This window comes from Ochotona princeps, chromosome 1 (assembly GCF_030435755.1).
Source record: "Ochotona princeps isolate mOchPri1 chromosome 1, mOchPri1.hap1, whole genome shotgun sequence".
In the NCBI taxonomy this organism is placed as follows: Eukaryota; Metazoa; Chordata; class Mammalia; order Lagomorpha; family Ochotonidae; genus Ochotona; species Ochotona princeps.
In genome coordinates, this window is record NC_080832.1 from 41,936,038 (window position 1) to 41,961,440 (window position 25,403).

Sequence of the window (25,403 nt, forward strand, 5' to 3'; positions counted from 1 at the left end):
CTTAAATGAAAAGCCTTAAACAGAATCAACAACAGTAAGAAAAATGGAGATTTACAATGCCACTGAGCATAATGGTTTCTAGTTGGGAACATTTGGTTGCAAATGATAGAATTTTTCATGGCTGAATAGTATTCTATGGAATAGTTCTAGCACTTTTTTTTTAAATCCCTCTTTGATAGGCAACTGGGTTGTTTCCATGTATTTGCTATTGTAGATTGTGCTGCTGTTAACATTGGGTTGCAGATCCCTTTCTGATGTGCAGATTTTATTTTCTTTAGATATTTTCCCAGATGTGAGATAGCTGGTTCATATGGCAGGTCAGTTTTTGTTCGCTTCACGCTTCCATAGTGGTAGTACTAGCCGACACTCCAACCAACTGAAGGACGGTACCTTTCTCCCCACATTCAGGCAGCAGATGTTGTTAGTAGAGTTCTGAATATAGGCCAGTCTCACAGGAGTTAGTTGGAGCCTCATGTTGTTTTCATTTGTGTTTCCATGACTGTAAGGGAGTGTGAGCATCTTTTCATATTCCTGTTAGCTGTTTGTATGTCATTTCCTTTTGTTCATTTCTTCACATAGTTGTTTCTTTTGCTTTTGTTGAGTTTCTTCAGTTGTTTGTAAATCCTGGATATTATTCCCCTATTGGTTGTGTGGTGTGCAGAGATTTTCTCCCACTCTGTTGGTTTCTTCTTCATTTTTAAGATCATTTTCTTTGCTTAACAGAAGCTTCTCAGCTTGATGTTGTCCCATTTGTTTATTTTGGCTTTGACTGCCTGTACTGTGGGTGACTTTTCTAAGAAGTCTTTCCCAATTCCTATATGTTGGAGAGAGTTTCCTATGTTTTTCTGTAATACTTTTATGGTTTCTGGGTGTAGATTTAGGTCCTTGATTCACTTAGAGCTGATTTTTGTATAAGGTGATGGGAAGTGGGTCTTGCTTCTTAGTTCTGCAGGCTGCTATCCAGTTGTCCCAGCAGCATTTGTTGAAGAGCCCAGACTTTTTCCCTGGATTGTTTTCAGTTCTCTTGTCGAGGATTGATTGATGGTACATTTGTGGGTTCCCTTCTAGGGTAGCTATTTTGCTCCATTGATCTTCCTTCTTTCTGTACCATTGCCAGACTGTTTTGATGGCCACTGTTTTAGTATGTCTTTAGGGCTGGTATTGTTATTCTTTAAGCTTTATTTTTACTCTTCAGGATAGCTTTGGCTTTTTGTGGTCTTTTGTGTTTTCAGGTGAGCTGTTGGGATTTTGACAGGAATAGTGTGGAATCTGAAAATTCTTTTCGGTAATATAGACATTTAGATGATGTTGATCCTTCTAATCCAGGAACATAGTTTCTCCATCATCTAATGTCTTCTTCTATTTATTTAGTGTTTGGTAATTTCCATTATAGAGGTCTTCCACATCTTTGATTAGGCTAATTCCAAGGTATTTGAGATTCTTCTCCCCTATTTTAAAGGGGACTGTACTTACAATTTCTTTTTCAGCCATAGAATTATTTGTGTATACTAGTGCCATCAATTTATGTTCATTAATTTTGGGTCCTGCCACCCTGCCAAAATCTGTTATGAGTTTCATTGATGTCTTAATTGAATCACTTGGTTATACTCTGTAGAAAATCATGTCATCTTCAAACAGGGAGAATTTTTTCATATTTTATTTATTTTTTTATTAATTACATTGCATTATGTGGCACATTTTTATATGCACTGGGATTCCCCCCATCCCTCCCCAAACCCCCCCCCCATGGTGGATTGCTCTACCTTATTGCATTTCCACAGTTCAAATTCAGTTGAGATTCTTTCATTGAGGTATTTACCAAGCATACAGTCCAGCATCCTATTGTCCTGGTAAGTTCAATAGTTTCTTGGTGAGACCATCTCTGGTCTGAAGGTAGAGCCAGAAGAGTATCATCCCAAGCAATTAAAAGCCCCAACATAATATTTACAACCAATTACAACATTATGGCATTAATTGACATGGTATTGATTAATCAATATGTTAATAGGAAAATGCAGGTTCTCAACCACAACCTCAAACAGGGAGAATTTTAATTCCTCAGTTCCAGTTTAAATTCCTTTAATTTGTTTTGCTTGACCCATAGTTTTTGCAGGAACTTCCAATACTACATTGAATAGCAGTGGTGAAAGTGGACAACATTGTTGAATTTTATGTTTTAATGGGAAAACTTTGAGCCTTTCCCCATTTAGTGTGATGGCTTGATTGTGTTTTTTGTATTTGCTTTGATTGTGTTGTAGAATGTTGCTTCTGTGCCTATCTTGCTTAAGGTTTTTTGCATGAAGTGGTTTTGGATTTTATCAAATTCATTCTCCGCAACTATTGAGATGATCATACGGTTTTTAGTTTTTGTATTTGTTGATATGATCAATCACATTTGTTGAACTACATTTGTTAAGCCATCCATGCATGTCAGGGGTAAAGCCCACCTGGTCCAAGTGAATGATATACTTGATATTTTGTTGGATCCTGTGGGCTAGTGCTTTGCTGAGGATCTTTTCATCTGTGTCTCTATCTGGCTTTGGTAGTAAGGTGATATTGGCTTCATAGAAAGAGTTTGGAAGGATTATCTTCCTTTCTGTTGTTTGGGACAGCTTGTGGAGGGTTTGATTAAATTCTTCTTGAAACATTTGGTAAAATTCTGCAGTGAAGCCATCTGGTCCAGGGCTTTTCTTGGTTGGGGGGGATTTAATTACTGATTCAATCTCAGTCCTTGTTATAGATCTATTTAAATTATTAATTGTGTCATGATTTAATTTTCCTAGATTGCATGTATCCAAAACCCATCTGTTTTTTCTAGATCTTCTGATTTGTTGGCATACAGTTGCTTGTAACAGTTGCTAATAATTCTATGTATGTCTGAGGTATCTGTTGTTATTTTTCATTTTTTTGTCTCTGATGCTATTGATCAGTATCTTCTCCCTCCTTTTTTGATTATTTGAGCTAGTGGGAGTCTATTTTTTTTTATTTTCTCCAAAAACCAGTTCTTTGATTCATTTATCTCATGTATTGTTCTTTATGTCTCTATTTGGTTTATTTACTCCCTTATTTTGATTATTTTTTTTTCCTGCTAAGCTTGGGATTACATTGCTGTTGTTTTTGTAGGTCCTTCAAATACATGGTAAGCTCATTTACTTGATGGTTTTCTAATTTCTTGAAATAGGCATTGCTTGAGATGAGCTACCCTCTTAGCACCACCTTAATCATGTCCTGTAAGTTTTGATATGTTGTGTTGATGTCTTCATTTTTTTGTAATTTATTTATTTCCATTTGATTTCCTCTGTAACACATTTAGTATTATATTATTCAGTCTCCAGGTATTTACATGTCCTTTGGGGTATTTTGACCTATTGTTCCCCAGGCTCACTCCATGATTGTGTGAGAAGATGCATGGTATAATTTTGAGTTTTTTAAAAATTTGCTAATGCTTGTTTCATGGCCTATAACATGGTCAATTCTGGAGAAAGTTCAGTTTACTGATTTAAAACAAAATGTGTATTCTCTGTAGTATGTGAGGTCCTAAAAATATCAGTTAAGTCCACTTGCTATAGTGTCTGATGTTTCGTTGCTGAATTTCTGTCCAATCAATCTGTCCATTGATGCTAATGGGTTATTAAGTTCCCCCACTACTATTGTGTTGTAGTCTATTTGTCACCTTATATCAATTAATATCTGTTTCATGTTAGTTTGGTGCCCTGGCATGATGCATATGCATTTATTATGGAGATTTCTTCTTGCTGAATGGATTCTTTGATCATTGTGTAGTATCCTTCTCTTTCAATGTTTTTCACATTAACATCTAAATTATCTGATACAGGAATGGCTGCACTAGCTCATTTTCATTTATATTAATTAGCATGGAATTTCTTTTTCCATCATTTCACTTTCAGTTTCAGCATATCGTTGTTATTGAGGTGTGTGTACTCTATGCAACAGATCAGTGGATTTGGTGTTTTGATCCAGCCTGCTAATCTGTGAGTTTTAATTGAATTTAAGCCCTTTACATTTAGCGTTAATATTTATAGTAACAATGAGTTGTTCATTATTTGATTTAGTCTTCTGTTGTCATTCTACTGGGTTGCTCTCCATGTTTGCCTCTGGTTTTCGTAGGTGCTATTCATTTTCTGTGTTACAAGAACATCTTTAAGTGTCACTTATGGGGCAGGTCTGGAAGAGGTGAATTCTTTGAGCTTTCCTTTACTGTGGAAGTTTTTTTTTCATTTTCAAAGACAAAGGAAAGCTTTGTTGGGTATACATTATTCTGAGCTGATGATTTGTTTCCCTTTAAAATCTGGAATATGTCACTCTACAGAGTTTCCTGTAAGAGGTCTCCTGTGAGTCTGATTGGGGCTCCTCCATATGTTAATGGATTTTTTTTTTCACATGCACATTTAAGGGTCTTTGCCTTATGTTCGATTGAAGAGAGCTTGATTATCATGTATTGTGGTGAAGATCACTTTTGGTCAATCCTCTTGTGGGTTCTGTGTTCCTCCTGTATGTTGTTTCCCAATTCTTTCTTCATATTAGAGTAGTTTTCATTTGTTAACTATAACTCCTATAATGCTTATATTTGACCTTTTAGTAGTGTCTCTTAATTCTTGAATACTTTATGTGCTTTACTCCATTCCTCCTCCAGGTTTTAATTGTTTCCCCATTGTGACAAGTACCTTTAATTATGCGATTCTTTCTTCTGCCTCACTCATTCTGTTATTTAAGCTTTCCACCGAATTTTTAATTTGCTCCCCTGTATGCTTATTTTATAACATATCAGCTTTCATTTGATTCTTTCGCTACTATTTTTTATATACATGTTCCTTAAATTGTTTGAACTTGTTTATGTTCTCTTTGTTGATAAGAAACTTTATAACATGTTTTGTTTTATTCTTTATCCTCCATTTTCTCAATGAATTCTTCAGTGAACTCTGAAATTGGTCAATCTTATGTTCCTTTGCAGGGGAGTCGTCAGTAATATTCATTGTGCCTCTGTATCTTGTTTTGCTTCTGATCTTTATTCTTCTGGTTAGCAAATTCTCCTTAGGGCAGCTTTCTAAGCTGCTTTGCTCACAGGTTTACAGGTTGATTTTACTGATTGCATTTGATACCTGGTTCTTCATTTGGAATCACTTATGCCACTTCCTCCACCAATTTTCATTGTCTGTGTTTTTGTGGTTGGCTTCTACTATGGTACCCATAGCCCCAACTCTTGGCTCACTACTGTTAATCCCACTGTGATCCTGCACAGCCTTTCTCCCAGTCTGGGCTTGAGTAATGCCCAGGATGAAATCCACCCTGTTTCTGCACTGCCGCTTGAAGTCTGCTGTTCTTTCTGCTCATGATCAGATGCAATAGATCATGAGGTTGGGTCTTTGCCTGAATTCAGCTCCTGCTCTCCTGGTGAATTCCCCTTCCCACCTGGTCACCGGTGAAGCACAGATAACCCATCATCGACCTTGACCGCTGCTGGGGTATCTGGTCTCTTCAGCACCACTGCATTGTCTCCACTGCTTCCCTTTCTTTGTTGGTCTCCAAGTGCCCTTCTGTGGTTGGCCTATCCTGTCCTATTTTCTGGAATCTGTCCTCTCTGCTTCTCACTAGCTAATTATTCTCTGTCAATTAAAACCTGTTCTCACTTTATACCACCATCATATAGTCCCCCCGTACGGTATGCTCTTGGTTTCAGCAGCTTATTCTTCAAAATAAGGGCATTACCTTTCCTTTTACTGTAGGAGGAGTGTCTTTCACACAGGGTTTCATTTTCTACTTTGAGAAGCAGCACAAGATTCAAAATGCTAGACTACTGGGAGAAAGTCAGCCAATAGCTGGTATGCATTCTGGGCCTGGTTAATGCTAATAAATCAGTGTTAACTATACCAATTTGCCTGCTTAGTTGCCTGTTCTACTTTTTGGAAGATCTTCAGAGAATGCTGGAAACACCAGGCTGAGACATGCCATCCCGACCCAGGTGTGGGGAGGGCTGCATCACCTGAGGAACAGTGACTGAGGATATATATATATATAGGAGTGGCAAGTGCTGAGGACATGTTTGACATGGGAGCAATGACTTCTTGAGTCTTTCACTATCCAGGCCACTGTACTTACAAGTTAACAAGGAAAGAGAAATGGAGTGTGTTAGTAGAGGAGAGCATATATGGGTCAGACCAAAGCACCTGGCCATATGTGACACCTGGTCTGGGCTGAATATCATCACCTGCAATCCTCTGGAACACCAAAAGCTGGGACTAAGGGGCCATGCCTGACTGGGTAGGCCATAGTACTTACCCATGAGTGTCAGAGCAGTGAGTAGACCATGTCATGCTGGGCTGTGGCACCTGCCAGAATCTGAGAAAACTGGATGTGGGAACAGATTCTGTAAGGCCTGTGAGTTTGCTTCTGTGGGACTGCAGAATCTGCTGGTTTACTTGGAGAGCTGGGACTGGTGATAGACTGACCAGGCTGCACCAGGGTACTTACCTGACAGGCACTCAACTGACATTTGTGGCAATCGGGACCTGGAAGGGCCAGGCTGGGCCTGTCTACAGCACCTGCCAACATATATAAAAGCCATGGCTGAGGACAGACCACGCGAAGCAGGACCATTGTATGTGCAGGCACTAATGAGATCCAGGGCTGGGGAGTGGGATTTGTAGGGGAACTGGGGAAATCCCCTGCTGGGTCCACTAGGGAGAACAATAGCTTGAACTGGAGATGGACCAGTCTAGGCGAGGCTGTAGCACTCCTTGGCCTTTTGGGGGCTAAGTCTGGGGGTGGGGTCGGCTGGACCTATGTACAGCACACATGGGCATGAGCGAGGGCCAGAACAGGGTATAGCTCAGGGCAGGTTGCACTGCAACACTCACCAGTTCACATGTGGGCTGGAGATAGGCCAGTTTGGGCTAGGTTGATGCATCCACAGACAGGAGCTTGGGCTGGAAGTAGGCTGTGTGGAGCTAGACTGCAGCTCTTACATGTGAATACTCAGATTAGGAAGAGGTCATCTTAGACTGGGCCACATTATTTGCTATAATGCGCAATGCTCAGGACTGGGAGTGGGCCTGGTAGGGGACTAAAGGGATTACATTGCTGGCCTCTGCTTCCACTGGTAAGCGTGAGAGTTGGGGATAGGGTGTGCTGGACTGGAAGCAAGCCAGGCTTGGCTAGGCTGCCACACCCAATGATGCACACAAGAACCAGAGTGGGTACAGGGCTGCTGGACCAGGTTGCAGCACCAGTTTGCAAATGAAATGCTGGGATTGGATGTGAGTCATGTCAGGCTGAACTACAATTCCCTCTGGCAGCTGCAAGATCCTGGGCTGGGAGCGAGCTGGACAGGTAAACTGTGGTCGCTCCCCTGCTGGACTACAGGTCCTGCTGGTTAGCACAAAATCCAGTGCTGGGGGCAAGACTGGTTGGTCAATGCAACAGCATCCATCAATATACTTTGGGCTGGGTCTTGGGGCTTATTGGGATTGTCTGGCTGATCTTGGCTGCAGCATCAATGGGTGTGCACAAGAGCTAGATGGAATGTGGGACTGGCCAGGTAGGTCATATCATGTGCCTGCAGATGTAAAAGCTAGGGCTGGGAGTTAGCCTTGGAGGGTTACTGTTGGTCACTCCTATTAGACCACAGCACCCACTGCTGTGCCTAAGGATGGGGCCTGTGGTGTGCTGAGTTGGGCTAGGTCAGCACTCATCAGTTTGCATGAGAGATTGGGCTATGAGCAGAGCTGTTCAGGCAGCTGTATCCACTGGTGTGTGTGTTGGCTAGTGCAGGTGACAGACCAAACCTGACCCTGTACTAGCTTGCACACACAAGTCAAATCTGATGTCACCACAGGTGAGGTTTCTTGTAGGACTCCCCAGCTAGGTGGCTGGTTTCAAACCCTGGTGACAGGGAAAATTACAAGATGTGTGATCTGACCTTAGAATGCATGTCTAAGAACTGGGCCTCCTCAGTTGCTGATGCCTGTGCATTGGTCAGCATGCCCAGATGCACATGGGGGACATGACAGCAGCTCTTTTAGGCCAGCAGAGAATGTGGAGTGCCTTATCAGAAAATGGAAAATGGAACACGTTGGACAACTCTCCTGCTTAAGCTTTGCAGCATGTTTCTGGGCTTTTGGGTTCACTAAGATGGACTTGGTCAGCCAATAGACGTTGGAAAGATTTTCTCAACCCTGGTGCAATAAAGCAGACGATGTCTCAAAACTGTCAGAACTGCTCAATAGCACTGTTGGAACGTGCTTTTCTGCATTGAAGTTTCTAAGTAGTCATGAAGTAACTTCCTCATCCATGAATACTGATGTAGTCTGACAGTAAGGCGTAGTTCCCTACCCTTCCGCTACTTGCACAGTAGAAAAAAATTGAAACATTTGTTCCTTCCACTATCCTTCATACCTGGATCCTCACCACCTTAATTGGAGACTCATACAGGCATGCATCCCTCTCAATTATGTAATCAATTAAAACTAAAAAATTGAAACAGAAAACTCTTAGGAATTACAGTTATAAATTCATAATGCATTACATTACTTTTAAATAAATAATATGTACAAATATATAGGATATATTTTATATTTTATATTTATATAATATATGTTTATAGGGATAGAAATATATATATAAGAAATTTAAATATTAATGGTATAAGATATCGTTACAGAAACAGGCTTTTCTTTGAAAGCAATATAAGCCTTTTTCTGGGTTGTGCAACTGTTCTCATAGTCAGCCTTAACACATATTTTCCAATATATTTTGCATGTCTTGTTACAACATGTCATCTTTCTTGCTAGACGATGATGTTGACAAGCTTTTACTATGCTTCGAAATGTCTGATAAGCAAACTGAGTTGTTTGAAAACTGCCGAAGACAATTCTGCAAAGTGATGAAGGCCAAACCTGACCTGCTCAGTGGAGAAGGTAAATTTATCTTTAACTTTGTGGAATTTTTCTTTTTCTTTTTGATGTGAAGGTTATATTCATGGAAATTGTGGTTTCTGAGTATTAGTACTAGATTAATACAAAATAATGATTCCAAGAGTTCACTAATTTCTGTAAAATTTGTGATTCTGAAACAACAAAATCTAAGGGTTGAAGCCTTTCCCAATTCTGTTCTAAACTGTCATAGTATATTTGGTATGAGAACTGGGACACTGATCTACTTTTGCCTAGGTAATAGTTTGCTTCATTTCATTTTATCAGTTTACCAGTTAACTTCTTCTTTTCTTTTTTAAATTATTATTATTATTATCATCATCATCATCATTATCACTATTTTATGATACAGTTCCATAGGCTCCTGGCATTCCCTTATTCCCTCCCCAATTTCATCCCCCCACCTAGTTCCTCTATATCATTACTAAGGTATAGTTCTTCATACACAGTCAAATGTCCATCATTGGGGGCATAGAAAATGGCAGAGAGTCCAGCACCCTATTGTCATATAGTAAACAGTTTCATTGTAAGTCCACCTTTGGAAGTAGAGATGCATATTACTTTGTATCCTCACGTCTGGATATGCTAGTCTCCATTTCAGTTACTGTACATACCCTCAAATGAAAAGCCACAATGTAAAATCAACAATAGGAAGAAAAATCGAAATTTGCAATGCCATGAAGTTGAATAATATGTTACTAGATAAGAGAGTCTCCATTACACAGCTACTATACTTCCCCTTAAATGAAAAGCCACAAAATAAAATCAACAAAGAAAAGAAAAAAGAAGAAAGAAAAAAGAAGTTAACAACACCATGAAGTTAAATAACATGCCACTGAATGATTAATGTGTCGCTGAAGAAATGTAAAAGAAAATCAAGAACCTTTTTAAGAAAATAAAGCTGCTGTATGATCTATGAGTCATTGAAGAATTTAATCAGAAGAAAGTGTTTTGAGGATATGAAACTAACAACAAACAAATCAAACTCCATGAGATATAGCTTCTGCTAATTTTTGTTGATGAAATGTATCTCCTGTAGGTAGTGCAAAAAGTGTAAATCCAGAAAGAGGAAGGCAAGAGGAAATGCAGTCTCTTCCTTTGTGCCATAGTGTGTCCAGAATACCAAGGGAGTAGTAATTACCTAAGTATCCTTGAACAAGCTGCCTTCAGTTTCTTTTCAGTAAAAAGTTACAAATGTTGCAAATTGTGGTGTTATAGTCCACAAATCTCATAATACCCCAGAATTAAAGGAAGAAAGGCCAATAATTTTCATTATTTTTGCATATGAACCATATACTCTATTGGTGAGCCTCTATAACATTTTGATCTAATATGGTAACTTCAGATTTCAAGGCTAGAAATAGTATGCCTTAGATAGTGTGATATTAACTCAGTGCCTTAAGTGTCAGATCCTCTTTTGAGTAGCTCGATCACAGATGTGTGAGAAATTTTTCAGTTCTGTGAAGAGTATTTAGCTGCATGTCTGTAAAACGACTACAGGGAGCTCTAGCCTGAGGCCTGGGATTTACATAATTATTCAATGAAGAAAGACTTGTGATATACTTAATACGATTGTTGTTAACTATAGTAGAATTTTTGCCTTATACAACTCAGTATAGAAAAAGTCTAAGCAAATATATGCTTAAAATGCACTTTGATATGATATTTTAGTTAAGCTAAGTCACTGTTATGGTTAATGTAATTTAGACATAATTTTAAAAGGTAGCTAAAAGTCTCTTGTTTATGAGTAAGTATGTCAGTGATGTAGTCTTGTTTAGGAAAAAAAAAAACTCTTGAGTTCCATATTACTTACAGTCTACCTTGTTACGTCCATTTTGTGGGGAAATATGTACAAATGCAGAAACATCATCCAGCTTAAACGGAAGCATTTGTCACTCTCAGCCATGCAGGGCAAGCTTACTTTCTGATATGGCTACTTTGAACAGACGTCTTCAATTGCAAAGTTATAAAACATGTAGTATATAAAGCATACGTATCTAGTTTGACAGGGGCATGAATGGTGTGGTATCTTGGAATCCACTGGTTTTTCCTTTATACTCATATATGCCAATTGTGATGGTGAGATATTACAACCTAATTAGTGCTAATTTTCTTTCTGTATTGAAACCATTTAGCAAATTCTGAAATAATCCTTAGAGGGTCTAAAGATAACAGATGATTCTTTTCCAGTTTCACATTGAATAGGTTTACAGCTAAGCTATTAAAATTTAATTTAAATCTCATATGATGTAATGAATGCTAAAGCCATGCACATTTTGAATTGATCCCCCCCATAAAATGTAACGGAAGAAGCTACAATGACTTTTATCTGCTGCTATGCAATTTGGAGAATATTATTATGTACTATTCCTGACCTTTGATTTCCTAATTTTTCTCTTGTTTATTGCAGTGTTAGTAGAATTACTTGGAAAATTTGTGCTTCATCTCACTGAAAGCCCATCACAATGTTACTTCCCCTCCGTGGAATATACAGGTACGTTTTAAACATTCTGAAGCCTGAAAAATGCTCACTGTGCAAATAGGTACTGTTTCATGAGGATGCATAATCAGGTCATTAAAGAACTTTAAAGTGGAAAAAAGAAGAACATCTCTCACATGGTGCTATGTATGTTGCAAATGTCATTAAGTCTCTTCTGTTTTCATGTGTCTGAATTTCCTGTAACTGTGTAACTGGAATTAATTCTTGAGCTTTGCTTTTTTCTACCCATTAAAATTTATGATTTTCTTTGAGGCCTTGTCTCCCACTCTTATTTTTACATTATTTTATTAATCATTTGTGTATTAATGTCTTCAAAATTTATATCTTTTGTACAAATATATGTTAGCCTCATTCTCATATTTCTGGCTGACTAATTAGGTAAGTATCAACTGAATTTGCCATAGAACATTTCAAACTTATTATCTCCAGCAGGAACTTGACCTCTTCATATTTTATTGTCATGCACTGGCATCCTTCATTTTCTCTTTGGTAGGGAGTATACTCATCTGCTAATCATTGAAATGAAAAATTGAAGAGTCATCATTGTCTTTGTTTTAAGTTCACATTTCTTTCCCAATTACTAAATTGTATCAATTCTGTGTTCTTAATGCATCCATCTTAAATTTACCTGATTGTATCCATCTGTAGTCTTTTTTTTTTTTTTTTTTTTTTTGGCCATCAAAACCACTTGGTAATTTATTGTGTCAAATTCTTAACTTGATGAGATCTCTAATTAGAATAATTAGAATTGGCTTTTATTATTTTTTATTAGTAGTATTTTAGATGATGTTTACATACATAGTCTATCAGGATGGGAATGATCTAGGGTTAGGGAGAATTTAGGTGTGATCATTGTTTCCAAACTTTCAATTTCTTTTTCCCATTTCTAGGAGGAGGAGAGCTATAAGGAGATAGGCCATACCCAGCCCTCCTACCGTCCCAGTACCGAAGGATGGTAAAAACCACCCAGTATCAATCCATGGTCACAATGTGGCATTGCTCTGAGAGTTCTGCCCAGGTGGATGCGATAGTTCTGAAATGCTGTCAGTCTTACTAATTTATGGATGAGGAATCCCTTCCAGTGTCCATTAGTTGACATGGTAGATCTTAAAGTCTCCATTTGCCCAGATATTTACTGTCATTGTTTGGCTGGGGTAGTTGTCCATAAGTTCTGTTCTCCCCTCTGATATGGTATCAAATGTTCTCTGTAGGCCCCAATGGGCTAACATGTCCTCTATGTGCACCATGGTTTCCATCCAGCACACCATCCTTTACACTGAGGAGGACCAGTTCTCATGGGACTCATGAACCCGAGTCAGGTGATCTGGGTCATGCCAGATTCCCACCCTTGGGGTTGACGGACCTGGCAGCTACCACACAGGTGGGTCATGGCGACCCAGGCTCCTCCATACTCCCACCTCTGAGGCTCTTCAATCTAGTTCCTACTGCACATGGGGATTGGGGAACTGGACCAGGAGACACAAAGCCTTCTAGATCCTCTACCCCCAGGGCTCACTGACCTGGCACTTACCATGCAGATGGGCCAAGTGACCTGGGTCAGGAGACCCAAACTTCTCTGGATACCCCCACCCCCAGGATTCATGGATCCCTCACCCATTGTGCAGGCAAGCTGAAAGTTTTGGGCAGTATGACCCAAGCCCCGCAAAACTCCTCACCCCTGGGACTCATGATCCTGATACCTGCCATGCATGTGGGCCCTAGGACCTGGGCAAGGAGACGCAGGCCCCTCTGGAACCCCTCGTAGGGTAGATGAAGGGAATTTCACTTCTGTAATTAAGACAGTAGCCTGAGGCATTTTGTAAATATTGTATTATTCAGCCCAATAATATGTCTCAAAAGTATACATAACTTTTACATTTAAGATGAGGAAATTGAGGCAGAAATGAAAAAGTAGAAACTGTGAAGCAATTTTTAAAGAAAATTTGAAAAATTTTGACTTTCTTAATGAATGTTGAAATTTAGATAAAAATCATGCAGGGATTAATAATCAGGTGTGCGTATACCAGAAGAGAGGAGTAAGAGGTGATAACCACACCAAATTGCATGGCCAGAGTGGGTGACTTTTTTTTTTTAAGATTTAATTATTTTTATTGGAGAGGCAGGTTTACAGAGCGAAGGAGAGACAGAGAGAAAGATACATCCACTGGTTCTCTTCTCAAATAGTGTGACATCCAGAGCTGAGCTAATCCAAACCTGGGAGACAACAGCTTTTTCAGGACCTCCTACACGTATGCAGGGTCCCAAGACTATGGCCCATTCTCCACTGCTCTCCCAGGCCATCAGCAGGGAGCTTGATGGGAGGTGAAGCATCTGGGCCATGAACTGATGTTCATAAGGGATGCAAGCACTGAAAGGTGGAGTGTGAGCCAGTTGAGCCATCACACTTGCCAAGTGTGGGAGACTCTTTAGTCTGAAACGTAATAATCCCCAACTGCTACAGTTCTCTTTAGCTTATTGCTCTAGTGACTCATATATTCTATAGGTGATAACAAAAAATTATGTTATATTCATTATTTCCATGCAAAAAAAAAATTGTCCGGGCATTTACTGCCCCCTGTCACATTTCTAAATCACTTCAGATGTTGGCTTTGTTGAATATGTGCTCTAGCAGATTAAACTTAGCGAAAATTTATATTCCCCAATATTCCAGTTGAACATCTTTCTACCCAGAACTCATAACCAAAAATAAGATACCTTCCTGCCGACTGACTGTTTGATATGTATTATTGTAACATAATGAGCTTGTGGCTAGTTTTGTTTTCTTCCCATGGCTTTAGATGCTCTGATCCTTTATCACATATCTTTTGACTGGTGGGACAATGGTTTGTCATTATGAAGTTTTACTCTGAGTAAACAAAAGCCATGTTTTGATGTAAAAGTTATTTCAAAGCAAGGGCTGGATAGATATATTCATTTTTTCTCATGTTTCTTGAAATGAGAAATTGAATTGACTATTTTTCAACAAAAATGACAGCTTTCTAAGCCCTAAGGTAGTTGAAATGAAAATAACACAATCATCCATCTGTTAGCACCCTCAGGAATTCAATCCATTATAAAATTTGCAAATCTGGAGAGATCAAATTAGTTTGGCTGTTTATCTGCTTAAAGAAAGTGAAATGAACAAATAGACATTGGTCCGCGTATTTTCAGTTTGTAAATCTGCCCAAATATCTTTCCAAGTCTCAGCAGACATTGTGTTTTGTTTGTTTGTTTGTTTGTTTTCAATCACCTGAAACACTTTGATGATTTTTTACTACTGTAATTGTTTCTTTAAAATAATAAATGAAGTGGGGCTTTTTGTGTAGTAAATATTTTTACTTCCTGGCTTTTCTCCTTATAATGTTAATCAAAAATTTTAGGGGAGTATTAGAAGATTTTGCATTGTTTCACTTTTTGACTTTTTAAAATAATGTATGAATTTGAATATCCCTAATACTTTTGAATACTAAGTAAATGTGTTCTTTTTGTCCTTCATTTATGGAAAATGTTATTGGTAAAGCATTATATTGATAATTGCAAGAAGGCATCTAATATGAACCTACTCTCAGAGAAATAAACATTTCCATAAAAAGTAGTTAAGTAAACTGCATACAGTGACATATAAACTGAAGGAGAATGTCTATACTAAAGTATAACATTAGGAAATAAAGGGAAATTGATATTTTCAGCTAACTGCTTCATTGGAGACAATGTGCTATCACCTTGAAGTGTGCTGTTTGAATTATTATCAGTAAGTGCCACAAGTGTCCTGTGGATGTTGATGGTGGCATCATGGTGAGTAAGAGGAAGCAGTAATAGAACAGGAAGGTCCATACGTGGGTTGCCTCCAGTGCCATTAGTCCTGAAAGAAACAGAAAAGAAGAGCCTTCCAATGAAGGGTAATTGCATTATAAAGAACCGGAAGAAATAATGTCTCATTCCAAATAATATTAAATGGACCAGTTAGAAACCTGAGATTCTTTCAGTATTTTGGGTCATATAATGTTGAATCTTAAGACAATAAAAATTGAATAAAATATGTGAATACAACCAGTGACATTAGGGAAGGAAGAGGCAGAAGGGAATTTTCTGGCTGTTGATTTTTTTTGGGGGGGTGGTAACAGTTCTCTGACTTTATGACAAAATAGGGCTTCAAGAGAGTTAATAAGCAACCAAGCAGTAAGTGCTTCTGCAGCCATAGATTGGTCCTGCAGCGGAGAAATCCTTTATTTCTTCTGAAATTTTATTTTGTTTCCCACATGATGAGCCAAAAGCTGGCAGATTAGATCTACCAGAGTGAGTGATTTCAGTTCATATTCAGTAAATTTTGCCAACTTATTTATTCTGAGATTATTGTTTATATTGAATATGATGGGCTCTTTAGAATAATTCCATATTCTATTTTGGCTGGAGTTAAGTATTGTTGAGTGGGACCTATATGATGTAATACATGTCATTTTTGCTCCTTTTAAAACAGCTTGTGACATTAGGTTTTCTACATTGACTTCAGGGAGTAGGGGTATGTGTTTTCTATTTAATTTTTTGCTTTCAGTGTGCATATCTATTTCTCTACTTCTAAAATTTTGTTACTATTCATTTTTCACATTTTGTCAGTGTTTATTAAACCCCTGTGTGCGAGATAGATAGATCAGAATCTCCTGAGAACATCTGTATCGTTTTTTTTAAAGATTTATTCATTTTTATTACAAAGTCAGACTTTCAGAGAGGAGGAGAGACAGAGAGGAAGATCTTCCGTCCGATGTTTCACTCCCCAAGTGACCGCAATGGCCGGTTCTATGACGATCCAGGGCCAGGAGCCAGGAACTTCCTCCAGGTCTCCCACATGGATGCAGGGTCCCAAAGCTTTGGGCCATCCTCAACTGCTTTCCCAGGCCACAAGCAGCGAGCTGGATGAGAAGTGGAGCTGCCGGGATTAGAACCGACGCCCATATGGGATCCCGGGGCATTCAAGGCAAGGACTTTAGCCGCTAGGCCACTGTGCTGGGCCCAGAACATCTGTGTCTTATTGCTTTTTTTTTTCTTATTCATTTGCCCTATTGTTTTATTTACTAAGATTTTAATTCCTGCTTCATAAATTCCATACAGTCCAAGTTGCATATGAAAAGTTTCATTAAACTTTTATGCTTCAATATCGATTTCCAAGTTGTTATAGTATACATCACATACAAGTTTCTCTACTACCTGCGGGACATCACACTGACATGTTTTTCTGATTTCTTCATTTCTGTTTAGCGAACTTTATTTTGTCCAGTTTTATTTTTTTTAACCAGATTTTACTCATACTAAAATTATTACCATCTATTCCCCATCATTTTTAAAAAATGAATTTTGATATTTGTATTTGAATTCTTAGTAGCTACATATTTTTATGTGAAAAAAAATTGAGAATTTAGCTAAACCCTTCATTAGAGTGAAATTTATGTAGTAGAGTATCACTGTCCAGTTATACCAGAATTTAAATTTTACTTTTATTCCTTTAGTGTGAATCTCAACTTTAGTATATACGTACACTGCCTGGGGCCCTGTGTGACAGCCTGGTGGCTGAGTCCTCACCTTGCATCCACTAGGATCCCATATGGGTACTGTTCTTGTCTCAACTGCTTCACTTCCCATTCAGCTCGCTACTGTGGCCAGGGAAAGCTGTAGAGGACTGCCCAAGGTCTTGAGACTCTGTACCCACCTGGAAGACCTGGAAGAAGCTCCTGGCTTCTGGCTTCAGATTGGATCAGCTCCAACTGTTGCGGCCACTTGACGAGTGAACCAGTGGACAATAAGATCTTTCTCTCTGTCTCTGCTTCTCTTTGTGAATCTTTCAATAAAAATAAACAAATCTTTAAAAAATTTAAAAAGCAGGTACATTGAATAAGAATTCAAAGACATAAATGACTAGACAATCACCCTTAATCAGGCAATCTGATTAACTGAGTTAGGATAGAGTCTTTGTTTAACAAAGTCCTTTAGAGAATTTTGATGTACCTGCATGTTGGTTTATCATTGTTTGTTAAAATATATGGAAGTAAATTCTTACTCTGAGAATATGGTCATTAACTTCTCTGGAGCTTTATAAATACCCTTCAAGGTCTAACCATTCTCTAAAAGTTGAAGAACTCATCTGGGGCTGTACAGCAGGAGTTGGTTTCTTTTGAGAGAAGAGCAGAAAGCGTCTTTGCTCCTTGTGTAACATTCGGTGACATAGATCCTTTGAGCAACTCTTCTCACTTTGCTGCTTTAGCCTAGTATGCTTCTCACTGTTGCATCCTGACAGTAGCTACTCTGATCCATAAACCACATGATGTTGGGAATGCACTTCTTCACACCCTTCTCCATTTAGTATGAATACTTCTCTGCTGTTAAGATAGCTCCCTGTAGTATACTTTCCACAAAAGAACCACTAGTATTAAAACCAGCACACAGATCTACTTATTATTGAAGATAATATTATATTTCTCATAATTGATCATCCAATTCTTCATGTACCAGAATTCTAAGTATTATTGAGTATTATTGAGTATTCTATCAATAATTTATTTTTTTTAATTATTTATTATTTAACTTCATTAATTACATTGTATTATGTGACACAGTTACATAGATACTTGGGTTCTCCCCACCCCTCCCCAAACCCTCCCACCATGGTGGATTCCTCCACCTTGTTGCATAACCACAGCTCAAGTTCAGTTGAGATTTCCCCATTGCAAGCGTATACCAAACATAGAGTCCAGCATCTTATTGTCCCGTCAAGTTCAACGGCTTCTTAGGTATACCCTCTCTGGTCTGATGACAGAGCCAGCAGAGTATCATCCCAGTCAATTGAAAGCTCCAACATACCATCAGCAAAAATTTACATCATTATGGAATTAATTGACATAGTAATGAGTAATTTATAAAAACCACATTGTGGTCCTATATCATGATTTAGTTGAAAGGAGGTCTGTTCCAGAGATAGAGATACAGTGTCAGAATTTTAATTCTGTTTTATTAAGACTCTTTCAATTTTGCCAATTCAACAATGCCACCAATCATATAGTGCTAAAATTTCTTATTTAAACTTGAAAGATTGAAATGTTATTCAACATGAAATATAGACACATCAGGGACAGATTCACATATTTTAAGAACTTCTTAGTGAATAAAAATATACCTGACTGATACTATAGTGGATATCTTTAAATATATGTTTAGCCTATGGCTACATTTTAAAATTATTGATAAAATTAAAAACTTCAACTTGAGGTTGTTATATAGACGATTGACAGCTTTACAAATTGACCATAATTCTGTAATAGTGAGGATGATTGTGATATTTGTATTTATGATTTTAAGTGATAGAATCAAATGAAATTAGCTTTTGTCTGTCCAGCAAAAGAGGCAAAAATAAGCAGCTCATAAATGGGCCAAAAGTCTCCTTAGAAATCTCTCTCGCTCTCTGTCTTTTATACATGATGGATTTATTCCTTTCTGAGAATTTAAATCAGCGTATAGCCCCATGACTAGTAAGGCTGAAAAAATTCCATCCCACTCTGGATGGAAAATATGGAGGTGTTGAAGAGCTCCTCTTAGTTATTAACTAATAGCTGCAGGGTAAGGATCTTTTTAGCAGAAATGCAGAACTGTTCTTGTGATGAAAGAAGATGTGTTTATTGACACAATAAGAAAGATAAATAACAAGGTAAACTATAGCTTAACTGTTGCCCTTTAAGGCAAAATATAACGATATTGCCAAGATTGCATTTGAACATAAATAAATATGATTTAGATATAGTTTATTAAGGAGCTAACCAAGTCCTTTTTAAAGTTTCTAACTTTTAAAAATGATTCCTAAATTTTTAATTTTGACTTTATTTGAAAGACACTTAAAAAGACAGAAACATACCAAAAGAAAGAGAGAGAGAGAGAGGGGGGGGGGGCTCCCCAAAAGCCTGCAATAATCAGCACTGGGTTAGGATGAAGCCAGTAGCCACGTGATAAATCCAGATCTCCCACATGGAAGTCTGGGAACACTGTGCTGAGCCATCATGTGGTGCCTCAAAAATTGCAAATCAACAGAGTGCTGGCGCAGGAGCAGAGTAGTTTGGATTTAAAGCAGGCACCAAGACATGGAATGTGTGTTCCCTAAGCAGGACTGAACCCCTACACCAAACACCTAATTTTGCTTTATTTTTTTTAACCAAATTACCACTTTTTTTAAAAAAAGATTTATTTATTTTTATTACAAAGTCAGATATACAGAGAGGAGAGGAGGAGAGGAAGATCTTCCGTCCGATGATTCACTCCCCAAGTGACCGCAATGGCCGGTGCTGCGCCAATCGGAAGCCGGGAACCTGGAACCAGGAACCTCTTCTGGGTCTCCCACAGGGGTGCAGGGTCCCAAGGCCCTGGGCCATCCTCAACTGCTTTCCCAGGCCACAAGCAGGGAGCTGGGATGGAAAGTGGAGCTGCCGGGATTAGAACCGGCGTCCATATGGAATCCTGGGGCATTCAAGGTGAGGACTTTAGCCACTAGGCCACGCCGCCGGGCCCAAAATTACCACTTTAAGTAATGTGTCTGTCCTTGATGATGTCCCTGGGCTGTGAAGCCTTTCTGGGAAATGGGATTTTCTGTGCTAAAATCATGAAACTCTGGGCAAACCAGGATGAGTTATTTGCCACAATACTAGGAATACTGAAAGATTAATTGTTACCAGTCTGAAGAATAGATGTTTGATAACAGCGACTTTTAATTCTTCCCTAACTTTGAAGATTTGAAGTCAGCCCATATTTTGAAGTTCAGCTTAAATGGCACTTCTTCCTAACCAGTTGAGAATAATCTCTTCCTCTTCTAAATGCACATAACACTTTATCTGTGCCGTCCTTACCCCACTTAGGGCTTCTGAATTGCTTCTATCAGAGTTATCTGCATACACATTTTATCTGACATTACTTGGAAAGTTCTTTTAGTATGATGTATGATTTCCCTTTCATCCCCCACAGCTTCTTACAGAGTGTTCCATACTGATTATCTCAGAAAAGATCCATTGCAAAGAATGAATAAATCCACAAGTGAAATAGATTATATTGATAACGCAGGCTACATCAGTATGAACTGATGCAAAGAATTGGTTCATGAAGCGAGAGTCAAAAAAACATGGCTTCTCATCACCTGTACCACCGAGTGACTGTGCTTTATGCCCTTAATTTGTGTGTATGTGTGTGTGTGTCTGCTTCTTCAGCCAAAAATTGAAAATTTTGGGTGCACCTTAGGCTGTCTGATGATTCTTTTGAATGTTTTGTTAGCTTGACTCCCATGTTTACAGAAACTGAACCAAACTTTCAGCATTTCCTAAGGTCCTTGATACTCTAGAACCCTGTTTTCACTTTTGGTAAATGACCACCAGCTCCTGTTTCACCAAGAGAATCTATCCTGCAGGAGGAAGCTCGTGCACTTATCCTTGTGTGTTTTCATAAAATAAAATGTAACACCAACTTATCAAAGATTTAAATATGACTGCCAGGAAAAAGGAATCACCCATGCCTATAGATATATTTGTGATTCAAAATCACTATGCATTGCATGAATACAGTACAGTTTTTGTAGATCAGTTTTTATGTAACAGTTTTTATGTAACAGTTTTTTAATGTCTTTTTTGGGTTCTTATTTGCCTACAACTAAGCAAAATAGATTAATATGAAATTATCGTTAATCATTCTTATATTTAATATTCTTAAATGCTTATCCTTAGAGAAAAGTTATTTGTAAAAAAGTTTCCCAGTGGCTTCTTTGAAAATATAATTGATAGCTTTTAAAAGTGTAAATTAATCAGTGTTTTCAAAATGTGGATTAAAATATGTAAAAATATTGCTTTCACCATTTTTCAATTAAAATTTTATAGTATCAGACTTTTCGTAATTTTATGTTGGTTTCCTATTTTTCAGTTGCTGATGTAAATGTGAAGAGCAAGAATCTTTCATCTGTACAGCAGCTGGGCATTAAAATGACTATCAGGTGTGTTATGACGGTCGAGCTCTCTTGTGGATTTCTAGAATTTGCTTTATCTGCCTTATGTATTCTTAACAATATGTAATTTAACAACCACTCCTTTGTATACTTCACACTCAGCGTTTATCATCCAGAAAATAATAACTTTTTAGGATATTGGCACATGATTAAATTTCTCTGCAGTTAAATCAGTTACAGTTCATTGTTATTCCAGAGACTAATTACAATCTCTTTAAGCCTCTATGACTATCATTTTTCCCAAAAATAGCATTTTAGAAATCATAACATCAGTAGCACAATCATACCATTTTCTAAAATATGATTAGATCTAATTGTCAAGTATACTGTTGAGTACAGAAGTACCTTAAGGTTATATGCAGAAATTAAAATGAAGAAGCAAAGATTTTTATGTTTAGAGTTGTTAGAACTCATAATTTTTAGAATAACTGTGCAAGCTAAATGACAAACTCTGGCAGTTAAAGATTGACTTCTTGAAACGTCCCCCTTGTTAAATGAAGTCTTCAGAGTCCTATTTTACTTATGCAGCCATTTTCATAATCAAGTATAAAAAAGATACCCATGGGGGGTATTAAAAGACTGAGCTTTTCAGGATGCACTGGCTAGGAACTGGATTGGAAACAGAGCAGCTGCGACTTGAACTGACACTGTGATAGGAATGCTTGTGTTTCCAGTGTCGGCTAAACATCCAGCACCACACCAGCCCCTAATATATTTTTAGAATAAGTGAACAGGCTTATGATGAAATACTTGTCTGTAGAGTGATTTTGACTGTTGCAAAAACAGACTGTTTTTGTTTGGTTCTTCATCAAATACCACAAGAAATGTAACCAGAAGCAGAGATTATCTAATATGATGAACCAATCTTAGTAAGGTTTATGCATAGTTGCATTCAGTGTACATGAAAATATAAGGGAATTTATGTAAAGCAGTCTGTTTCAGATCATTACAAATAATTTTTTCCGCCTTACAAATAATGGGGTATATTCACAATGTTATTATTGTGTAGGACTCTGCCTTATCTGAACTCCTGGCCTTTGTTCACTAAGTCACAGTAGTGACCCCTCTCACAATTAACAATTTACAAAGTACTTCCCTAGATTAGCCAGGTGTTGTAATTAACTGTAACATTTTGACAGTATGATAGTTAACATAGTCAAGCTAAAAGTATGTATTTTGAAACCTAAAACTTTGAGTTCTTAAGAGTAATTCACTTTTATTTAAAAAAAAATGACCGTTCAGGTGACTGGCACTGTGTTGCAGACACGTCCCACTTCCGGGTGTCTGCTGCACTCCTGTGCCTGCTATGCTCTGCTCCAGCTCGCCGTGAATACACTTTGGAAGACAGTGAAAGATGGCCGTGCCTGGAGCCCCTGACACATCCTCCATGGAGAATAGGACAGAGTCCCCAGCTTGTCACTTCGACCTGGCCAAGAGCTGGCTTTTGTGGATATTTAGAGATAAAACCAGCAAATCGAAGGCTCTCTACTTCCCTCTCCCGTTCTCCTTTCTTCTCTCTCTCTGCTTCTCCTTCCCAGCCATTTTCCCTCTGTCTCTCTCCCCATTAGTTTTTCAAATAAATCTTTCTCAAAATTCCAATGATCAGTGCAGGACCTGTGTAACTATGTTTTATGGTTTATTAATGTAGGTATGGCAAGTTCCTCAACCTGTTAAAAGATGGTGCAGAAAATGATCTCGCTTGGGTGTTAAAGCACAGTGAGAGATTCCTGAAACAGCAGCAAGTTCCTGCAAACTCCCCTCTTCATATCCTTTTTTTGAGTGGATTTGTAATAGTTGAGCTTCACAAATTTTTTTATATTGGGATATCTTATCACATTTCTAGTATAGTAATATTTAACTCTTAGTTACTTGTTGTATCTTTATAGTGCGTCATTCTTTAAATATGTGGCTTGCTAAACTGAGTCATTATCATTCATTTCAGACTTACTTATTAAGTCTTAAGATGAATAACTAAGGTCATTAGAGTGTTTTCAGACATGTTTAAGATCATTTTAGACATCAATGTCTTAGATCCAGAAGAAAAATCAAACTGCTGCTTGCTTTTCATTATAGCATATATATTTATTGCTTAATTTGCTTGTTTATCATTTTAAAATGGGGTTTGCCCTAAAGAAATAAAATGTGTAAAATCTATTTGGAATACCAAATTCTAAAACTGTTTGGAATGTATGCTTAGTTATGGCAGTGACTTAGTGGATAAATTTAGCTAAAGTTAGTTGTTAGTTGTTTATTATTTGAACAATTGAATTTTCACAAAGCAAGGAGTTCTTTCTCTTATTAGTATTGACATAAATTCCCACTGTTAGCAAATAGTTTATTAAAATACAGATTATAAAGGATATTCTTTTTATTAGTAAGGTTCACTTTGACTCTAATATTTGTCAATCGTTGAAAACCTGTGAATGATGGAAATTTTAGAAATATACAACTGTGAAGCTCTTGTGTTTGTTCTAGTAAGATGAAATATTACAAAGGCTCCTTAACTACAAGGTTTAGTCTGCCTGCAGGGGAGTTATGCGGGCCATGACTGGTTTGTGTCTTCTCTCTTCATGATAATGCTGGGTGACAAAGAGAAAACAGTTCAGTTTCTTCAGCAGTTTTCCAGAGTTCTGACGTCTGCTTTCCTTTGGTTGCCAAGACTACATGTTTCTGTAAGGCTTTTAGTTTGTTTTAATTGAGGGTTTAGAATTATAAGGAGCAAATTTAGGTTCATTGGACCTATTATTTGCAGAGAGCTCTGTAATAATTTGTATCTATTTTTTTACCGAATGCTTCTTCAGCTAATTATATTTGAAAGTATAGATTTGACATTTTCTCAAATACTTGATATCTTACCTAATAATAACTAAATGAAAGATTAATAATTATAAAAGCATTTTCATGAAATAATATAATGAAATAAAAGTTTAAAAAATGTTATATTATAAACTTTTCATTTGGTAAGTTAATGAATTGTAGAAGGGGAACTTTTCGGGCCCGGCGGCGTGGCCTAGCCGCTAAAGTCCTCGCCTTGAAAGTCCCGGGATCCCGTATGGGCGCCGGTTCTAGTCCCAGCAGCTCCACTTCCCATCCAGCTCTCTGCTTGTGGCCTGGGAAAGCAGTTGAGGATGGCCCAAAGCTTTGGGACCCTGCACCCTCGTGGGAGACCGGGAAGAGGTTCCAGGTTCCCGGCATCGGATCAGCACAGCACTGGCCGTTGCGGCTCACTTGGGGAGTGAATCATCGGATGAAAGATCTTCCTCTCTGTCTCTCCTCCTCTCTGTTTATCCAGCTTTCCAATAATAATAAAATCTTTAAAAAAAAAAAAGGGTAACTTTTCAATTTTTTGTTATTACTCTATTATAAAGAATTTTTGGTAACTGACTTATAAGAAAATAACTTATTCAATAGAAATTATAGCTATTTGGTAGTGGAAAGAACTTTATGTGCATTTTGTAAATATGTACTTAGTTTTTATTATAATCTGTGGTATTTGTCTTTGGGGACTGGCTTATTTCCTTAAGCATTGTGGCTTCAATTGTACCCATTTTATGCAGACAGGATTCATTCTTTTTTATGGCTGAGAAGTATTCCATGCACAGCACATTTCCTTAACTCAGTTATGAATTGGTGGACATCTTGGTTGATAATTTATTTAAAAAATTTTTACTACTCTTATGAGATGTTAGAAGTTATTTTAGAAGTATATTAATTAACAACAGTGTTTCTGTTTATTTATTGCTTTTATGTGTTAGTAAGAACTTCAGCTAAGGGAAACTGCCTACGCTCTATACTATGTTGCGCTGAAATCATGTGGCGCCTTGAAGATCAGCTAGTGTTTATGAGGAATTAGACAGAAATGTCTGCTGAGTGCTATTTACTGTATACTTGTGTTTTGCTGTACATGAGTGCACATGCTTGTGCTAAATAAGATGAACCC

General features: G+C 37.8%; 2 protein-coding genes across 2 annotated transcripts in view; both read left to right on the forward strand.

Moving 5' to 3' along the window:
- TBC1D32 (TBC1 domain family member 32) overlaps positions 1 to 23,364 on the forward strand; it is a 192,735-nt gene extending 169,371 nt beyond the window's left edge. The window contains exons 26-30 of the mRNA XM_058669172.1: positions 8,808 to 8,933; positions 11,359 to 11,442; positions 21,382 to 21,451; positions 23,112 to 23,250; positions 23,350 to 23,364. Coding sequence (XP_058525155.1) covers positions 8,808 to 8,933; positions 11,359 to 11,442; positions 21,382 to 21,451; positions 23,112 to 23,250; positions 23,350 to 23,364 — 434 coding nt within the window. The remainder of the gene's footprint in view (positions 1 to 8,807; positions 8,934 to 11,358; positions 11,443 to 21,381; positions 21,452 to 23,111; positions 23,251 to 23,349) is intronic.
- Positions 23,365 to 23,697: 333 nt separating this feature from the next.
- LOC131483103 (protein broad-minded-like) overlaps positions 23,698 to 25,403 on the forward strand; it is a 31,549-nt gene continuing 29,843 nt past the window's right edge. The window contains exon 1 of the mRNA XM_058680124.1: positions 23,698 to 24,135. Coding sequence (XP_058536107.1) covers positions 24,034 to 24,135 — 102 coding nt within the window. The 5' untranslated portion in view covers positions 23,698 to 24,033. The remainder of the gene's footprint in view (positions 24,136 to 25,403) is intronic.